Source organism: Telmatherina bonti (assembly GCF_933228915.1).
Source record: "Telmatherina bonti genome assembly, chromosome: 16".
Classification (NCBI taxonomy): Eukaryota; Metazoa; Chordata; class Actinopteri; order Atheriniformes; family Telmatherinidae; genus Telmatherina; species Telmatherina bonti.
In genome coordinates, this window is record NC_136614.1 from 34,770,437 (window position 1) to 34,778,657 (window position 8,221).

An 8,221-nucleotide genomic window follows, 5' to 3' on the forward strand; every position below is an offset into this window, starting at 1 on the left:
TGATAGGGACAAATATGTTTAATCAATCATGTCACACTAAGAAGAGGCTACAAGTAAATCCATTATTTTCAGAGCGGTCAACCAGAAGAAGTAAAACCATAAAAGTGGAATGGTTTTTGCGGAAAAATAGCCATACTGGTGGCAGTAAAGAATTGCATTGCAGTCTAATTGAGACAGAATCTTGTTACAGAAAATATTTTTTTCTAGTGTTTCTGAAAAACCTGGAAAACTAGGTCTGAAATTTTAACTGTTACAAAAAAGACGGATCATCGGCTTTAAATAGTCTCAGATTACTTGAGGTAATCACAGGACTTTTATTGCTGTTGTTATGTTCATATCTTTCAGTCAACTTCATTCCTGACCAAAGATACCAAACATGTAAATGTTTTTAACCCTTTGAATGCTGATTTGATGACAAAATGTCATTCAACAAAATAATGGATTAACCTGGTGTTTTCATTTGAATTATCTGGTCATTTTTATCAGAACTGAAGCTGACTGACTGGAAAAAATATTCATCTGCCATATTTTTATAGCAGCTGCTAATGACCTGTAATCTCACACGATTCATTAGACATGAAAAAAAGAGATAAACTAACAATTTCTCAAAATCAATTTTGTTTCTAATTTGTCGTCTATTTAACACATATTTATGATAAAAAACAGCAGCTTTGTGTCATCAAACTTGCATTTTAAGGGTGAAAATGAGTCAAATGTCGATGTATTTGGCAGTTTTGATAAGAACTGAAGCTGATTTAACACTTTTGATCTGATTATCTTTTAATCAAAGCTTTGGGTGTTTTTGTCCGTAATAACCTCACCAGGCCGTAAATGGAAGCTTTCAGGCGTCATTTGGTGATTCTGTTCTTGTTTCCAACCCAGCTGCCGCCGCTTCTGAGCCTGGCGCCCTTCGTGGGCTGCATCGAGTTGGCTTCGCTGAACAACGACGTCATCAGTCTGTACAACTTCAAAGAGACCCACAGAATAAACATGGCTGCATGGCCGCCGTGCTCCAGGTATGCGTTTCCACCCGTTACAGGTGAGCCACGTCCTGCTGCTCCTCACCATGCTCCTCCTCCCACTTCAGGTACAAGCTGGCGTTCTCCCAGAACCGCATTGCCAGCTACCTGTTTGATGGAACGGGCTACGCACTCGTCAACAACATCGAGAGGAGAGGGAAGTTTGGAGTCGTCACCAGGTTTGACATCGCCGTGCGAACAGTTGCCAACAACGGCGTCCTCTTCCTCATGGTCAACGGGGTAGGTCTGATGCTCACACCGTCGTGGTTTTACCTCCAACTGATGATCCTGATGAGCACAAAGCTCCGTCACAGGAATGGGGGCGTGGCCTAACAGTGAAGAGACAACCTTGTCAGTGCAGATGTGGATCCCAGATGTTGATGGAGGCGTCTCAGGTGGCAGGTTGTCTTCCTGTCAAGCCCCTGCTGAGTGGTGGGTTCGCTGACCCTTGTCTTTTGTTTCATTTTTAGGATAAATTTTTCCTCTTAGAGATGAAGAACGGCTTCCTGCGCCTCATGTATGACTTCGGCTTCAGCAACGGGCCAAAACTTTTGGACAGTAACTTACCGAAGCTTAAAATAAACGACGCCAGATATCACGAGGTAGGCCAAGCACAGTTTAGTCATCTTCTTGGCTGAAGCACGTGACAGAGATGCCATGACTGCTCCTACCTTTTTGCAGGTTTCGGTGATCTATCATCAGTCAAAGAAGGTCATCCTGCTGGTGGATAAGAGCCATATTAAATCTATAGAGAATCCCAAAGCAACCTTGCCCTTCTCGGACATCTACATCGGAGGAGCTCCTTCCAGCATCCTCAAATCCAGGTGAGTTTAATATATCTACGGTCAGAACCAACTTAAAGACTCAGAAAAACGTCCTACAGGTTTACATGAACCAGTGAAAGGAGGAAAGAGGAGAGAGAGATGTTGCCAGATTAGCTCAGTCGTTGCCAGATTAAACCTTCAACATTCACACCAACAAAAAGACCAGAGAAAGATTTTTCTCTGCTGGTTTTGGACAAGAAGAAACAGAAATAAAGCTGCAAGCAGCGATGATGGCCCTCGCACCTACAGCGCCACTCTGCCCCCCCTCCCTTGGCGACCTCCCCCCCATACTTCTCTCGCCCTCACCTGCAGCCAGACTGCATATCAGGTCATTTGGGCTTTAAACCAGGTCACTTCCTTTCTCCAGGGGGCGGGGCTAATTTGAACTCTAATGATTAGGAAGCACACATGTTCAGGATGGGACTAGCATCGTATCTAGTAAATTTGATTCAGATATGTTGTTTTATGTGAGAGTTTTATCATTTTGTTTCTCATGGGGAGACATCAACCTTTGAGGCCCCGCCCCTTCTGCCCGCCTTGGATTCTGTAAACATTTAGCACAACTTTTAATCACTCATGCCTCCTGAGTATGCCATGACCATTTTTGGTGTCAGTTGGATAAAAACCATAGGATGAGTTCGTCAAAAGGCCTTGCAAAGAAAATGACCACAATGACCCAAAAAACAGCACCTTTTTGAAAATGGCCGACTTCCTGTTTAGATTTGCCAATAGGAAAAAGAAGCTTTTTTGAGATGTAGCGCTTTCATTCATTCATTATCCAAACCGCTTAGTCCGATGAAGGGTTGCGGGGAAGCTGGGGCCTATCCCAGCAGTCTTTGGGCAAGAGGCATTGTACACCCTGGAGATTTCTTCTTCATGTAGCTCTTGTCGTCTCTTTTGCTAAATACTAGTACAGTGCCTCCTTTGGTGGGAAGTGGGATATATTATTGTAATGGTTTGGCTCGTTTGACCAAAGTGCAGAATGAACACGATCTCAGTCCGCATGGATTCACCTCCCTACAACTGAGTCCCCAGTCGGACCAAGTGTAGCGGACTATCTTAATGGGAATGCACCCTTAGAGCACATACAGCATGTGGAATGTTGGCCTAGATCACAGGTGTCAAACTGTAGTCCTCGGGGGCTGGTATTCCTCAGGTTTTAGTTGTCTCCATGCTCCAACACACCTGACCAAAATTCATAAATAGGTTGAGAAGAAGCTGCTGGATCCATTTGATTTGAATCAGCTGTGTTGGTAGAAGGAAACAACAAAAACCTGCCGGTTACCGGACTGGAGTTTGACACCTCTGGCCTCGAGCCCTGGCCTAGCGGCCATTAGTTGAGTCAGGTCTCCAAATGCATCATTTACATTGTAGATTTCAGCCGTGTTTCTGATCAACTGACCTGCTGAAATGTGAGACGCACCAGTTGATGGTTTCACCTCCTCCAGAGGAAACTGTGTATGAAGGATAGACTTTGACGAGGTGTGATCCCACAGGCCGGAGCTGTCGTCTGTGGTCGGCCTGAAGGGCTGCGTGAAAGGTTTCCAGTTCCAGAAAAATTACTTCAACCTGCTGGAAGAGCCGGGCACCATCGGCATCAGCAGCGGCTGCCCCGAGGAGTCCTTCGTAAGAGCCCACCCACTCACACACACTCACAGTGATGTCAGCTCAACAGACTAAAACTCTCGTGCTTTCACAGATGTCCCATAAAGCATATTTCTCTGGAGAGAGCTACATGGCATCCACAGCAAAGATCTCCCCATTTGACCTGTTCGAGGGAGGACTGAACTTCAGGACGGTGCAGTCCACTGGACTCCTGTTCTACCTCAGCGAAGGGGTAAACACACACACTGCAGAAACACACACACGTTCCAGGTGCAGGTTTTCAGATGCAAACAGGCAGAAACATGTTCTGTTCCCATTCAGTCGGACGAGCTCAGCATCTCGCTGGAGAACGGAGCGGTGGTGTTCAACAACAGAGGCACCAAGGTCAAGTCACACAGGAAGCAGTACAACGACGGCAGGACGCACTTCCTAGTGGCTTCAGCCAACCGTCAGAAGTAAGTCTGCTGCGGTCTGTGGAGGTGGATTGGATCGCTGATCTGTCCTGATGGAGCCAGTCTGGTCTGGGTCCATCGCAGGCTGGACACACACAGAAAACGGGATTGTTTCTGAGCTTTCTTTTAGGTCGGCTGCGTGAATGATACTCAGAACATAAATGTTTGTAAAGTTAATTATCTTTGTGCCGTCGTCCGTCTTCATCAGGCTTTCCGGACTTTTATTTCTGGTTTCACTGATGTTATTTTTATCTAAAACACATAAAGTTGCTGTTTTGGAAAAGTGTTCCTGTTCAAGGCCGGATTATCCAATGGGCATGATGGGCCCGGGTCCAGAGGCCCACACCCATTGGGGGCCCATGTGGGGCCCATGTTGGACGTACACCAGCAGTTTGGACATGAAACAAAATCTTTATAAAAGCCAGATAGTTCCATCACCGTGTCTGGTGTAGTGCTGGCTGAGAGGGTTAGAAATGTTGTTTCACAGCGTATCATTCACAATTTTTACTATGTTGCGGTGGGGAAGGGGGGCCCTGGAACATTGTGGGCCCAGGGGCCTGTGCACTTTTAATCCAGCCCTGTTCCTACTTGAAGAGGAGACCCCACCATCCACTTTACCAGGTCCACCGTACCAGTTCCTGGTTGGACCTCCTCTGCTCTTTTAGAACTGCTGTAATTCTTGGTGCGGTAGAATCATGAGGGGTTAAAGGGGGTTAGACCATTCCACCATTCCACGTTGTTAGAAAACTCCCCCCACCTCACCATTCCACCAGTAGCAGGCTGAAGCATTGATCCTGACGGCAGGATGGATCCATGTTTTGATGTTTCCAGCAGATTCTGATCCTACCATGTGAATTAGGAGCTGAAATGGAGACTCATCAGACCATCTTATATTGTCCAGTTCTGGTTCATTTGAGTGAATTGTAGCCTCAGTTTCCTGTTCTTACTGACAGGAGGGACACCCGGTGTCTTCTGCTGGTTCTGGTCCAGATCTCTGGATATTCTCCTTCTCTGTAAACCCTGGAGATGATTGTGTGTGAAAATCCCAGAAACCAACAATCGTGCCACATTCAAAGTCTCTTAAATCTCTTTTCTTCCTCATTCTGATGCTCAGCTTGAACTTCGCCAAGTCGTCTTCACCATGTCAACATGCTGCAGTGTGATTGACCGTTTGGATATTTGTGTAGAAGTTTTAGAACAAGTATCTAAGCAACATACTGTCCTGCTGTAGGACAGAGTTACTGAGAGTGAGCACAAAGTTTAAAACTTTGTGTTCTTATCAGGTATTCGCTGGTGGTGGACGACAAAGACAAGCAGGAGAAGAAGCGTCCATCATCAACCTCAAGGTCCACATCAGTCTCAGAGTCTACAGTGAAGACCTTCTACTATGGAGGGTCTCCCAGCAGCAGCTTTCAGAACTTCACCGGCTGCATCAGCTACGCCTACATTAACAGGTAAATCCCTGCTGACCAATCAGCAGAGCTCTCTCTGCGAGGTAAGGATGCTGAGTCTCATTTTCTGCAGACAAGACCGGAACATCGAGCCTGAGGACTTCCAGAGATACACAGAGAGGGTCCAGACTTCCCTTCAGGACTGTCCAGTTCAGCGCCCCCCTGCTGCGCTGCTGTCCGGCCACAGAGACAAACAGAGCCAGAGTCAGAAGGTACGATGAAGACAATAACCTTTTTGTTTTTGGTTTGCAGCTAGTTTTAACTTATATGATTGTCTGGAAATGCCGTCTAAGGTTACCAGCGACAAGTCTGGCCTCCTTCCAGACCAGCTGGAGCTGAGGAGTGACGGGCAGGAGCCATCAGAGCCGAACATTCAGCCCTGCTTCCTCTCTTCAACTCCCAGAGCAGACCACCAAGCCTTTCACTATGGGGGGGCTCCCAACAGCCGGCAGCACTACACAGACGTCCCTGACTCTCTTTCCGACAGGTAACCCAGGTCCTGGAACGTCACTCTGAACAAGTGCTGCATGCATGACTAAAAGCATCTTCCACCATTCAGGTGCCACTTCTCTGTCTCCCTGAAGACCAAGTCCTCCTTCGGCCTCATCTTTTACATATCTGACACCCAAGACCACAACTTCATGGCTCTATTTCTGGCCCACGGGAAACTAGTGTACACCTTCAATGTAGCTGACCAAAAGGTCAAAATCAGGAGTGAGAAGAGGTACAACGACGGTGCATGGCATGACGTAAGTTCAGGAAAATGTGGCACTTTGTTTGGTACGTGGAGATGTTCAGCTCTGTTTGATTAAAACTTCCTCTACTCGTCTACTCAAGGTTGTTCTTATCCGTGATGGGAGCTTTGGGAAGTTAATTATTGATGGTCTCACATCTCTGGAAGATAGAGCCGAGGGAAGCGACGCACCTTGGCCCATAAGCCGACCCCTCTTCATTGGAGGAGTTCCTCCTGGGAAAGGCCACAGGAACATCCAGGTAGGAGTCCCGGTTTGACTTGAGCAGGAAAACATCAGCAAACAGCAGCTGTCACTTCCAGCTGTTTGCTGTTTTCTCTGAACAGAAAGAGGAAAACTGATCCAAGACACCTTACAGGAGCTTTTCTGCCATAACGCAGGCTAGGGTTGGGTTTCAGCCCACATGTAGGGGTACAGAGGGGTTCTGGGGTACAGAGACTGCAATTCACAGCAGTACTCCAGTTCAGATGCAGGATGGGATTGTGAAACAGAAGCCTTGTGAAGCACTGAACCACTTTGATATGTCTGTCATGAAATTACCTCACTGCTTCAAAGCACACCATCCGAAGAGCGCCATCTGCTGACTGTGTGTGATGCATCTGAGGTGCAGCATTGACAGGACCTCATGACCACACGGCTCTCATGTTCTGCCAGTGTTGTTTTTAACCCCGTAATTAATAAAAGCTACAAACACAAGTAACGAAAGGGGCCAGTAGGCTACTTTGATTTAGGGAACATTATAAGAGAACTTTAAACTATATATAGCTCATCTGTTTTTTCCTGCAAAATCAGTCTTTTAAATGGGGAACAAAAGGAGGAAAATAGTGCTAATGTAACTGGGATAGCAGCTGGGTTATTGTAATTATTATTGTTGCAATTGTACACCAAACCATGTTTTAGTATGTATGTTTGTTTTAATGTCACAGTTCAGTTCTTCTGCAATTCAATAAGTGAAATGCACAACATAAAATTGCTTAACTTTTGTATAAAGACGAACAAAAACGAACACTGCTTGTAGATAATTCTTAGAGATTCCTTTTTAGATATTCCTAAATTTAAAAAATGTCATGAAGCGAGATATTTCCCTTCTGTTTTAATGTAAAAATAAAACTGTATCAGATTCTCTGCACATACATATTATAAGGAAGAGAGAAAAATGAATATAATCCACTTAGACATATTAATTGAATGCACCGTTCAAAATTTTCCTTAACTTTCTTCCTTAACTGCATGTATGCTGTAAAAGATTAGGTAGCATATGATTAGTTGCAAGACTACAATATATTCGGTTAACAAAACAGTGTTTCAACAGATTAACTTTAGCTTTTAACCATTTTACACATTTTATTCATCACATCACTGGTTATTAAATTTAAATGCTGTAAGGAAAAAGGGGTCTTTATACTTTCTGGAATGATTTTGTGGTTTGAGCTATATTCATCCACAGCACGTTTTCAGCAAGAGCTTCCATCCACACATGAAGGAGATGAGGGACAATATGGGGAACAAATCTCAAACACAGCTCATTACAAGACCAGCAGACTGATTTAATCTTTTCTTTCTTTGGCCTTTTACATACTTCACTGGGAAACCAAAGTTCTTTCAAACAGGAGACTTTAATGATAGAAAAGGGTCTTCAAGCTCTGGTTTCTCCCTAAATCTGTCACTAACCATAACGTCAGTTAGTCATAGCATCTGTTAGGCCTAACATCCACTAGCCATAACATTTACTATCCGTAATGTCAGCTAGCCATAACATTCAGTGTCCATAACATCCGCGAACAATAAGATGCACTAGCCATAACATCCGTTAGCCATAATGTCCTCTATTCATAACATCTGTTAGCCCTAATATCCACTCGCCACAACATCCGCTAGCCAAAACCTCCGCAACCCATAATGTTCACTAGCCATAACATCCGCTATCCAGAAGATTTACTAACAATAACGCCTGCTAGCCATAACTTCCGCTACCTATAATGTTCACTAGCCATAACATCCGCTATCCAGAAGATTTACTAACAATAACACCTGCTAGCCATAACTTCCGCTACCTATAATGTTCACTAGCCATAACATCCGCTATCCAGAAGATTTACTAACAATAACGCCTGCTAG

General features: G+C 44.9%; 1 protein-coding gene across 1 annotated transcript in view; it reads left to right on the forward strand.

Annotated features, from left to right (window-relative positions):
* The window catches only part of lama4 (laminin, alpha 4), a 50,355-nt gene that overhangs the window by 35,251 nt on the left and 6,883 nt on the right, over positions 1-8,221 (forward strand). The window contains exons 24-35 of the mRNA XM_079255000.1: positions 883-1,016; positions 1,088-1,259; positions 1,490-1,621; positions 1,701-1,843; positions 3,340-3,469; positions 3,543-3,680; positions 3,770-3,903; positions 5,184-5,354; positions 5,425-5,563; positions 5,645-5,838; positions 5,911-6,100; positions 6,189-6,344. Of these exons, the coding sequence (XP_079111126.1) occupies positions 883-1,016; positions 1,088-1,259; positions 1,490-1,621; positions 1,701-1,843; positions 3,340-3,469; positions 3,543-3,680; positions 3,770-3,903; positions 5,184-5,354; positions 5,425-5,563; positions 5,645-5,838; positions 5,911-6,100; positions 6,189-6,344 (1,833 nt within the window). The remainder of the gene's footprint in view (positions 1-882; positions 1,017-1,087; positions 1,260-1,489; positions 1,622-1,700; positions 1,844-3,339; positions 3,470-3,542; positions 3,681-3,769; positions 3,904-5,183; positions 5,355-5,424; positions 5,564-5,644; positions 5,839-5,910; positions 6,101-6,188; positions 6,345-8,221) is intronic.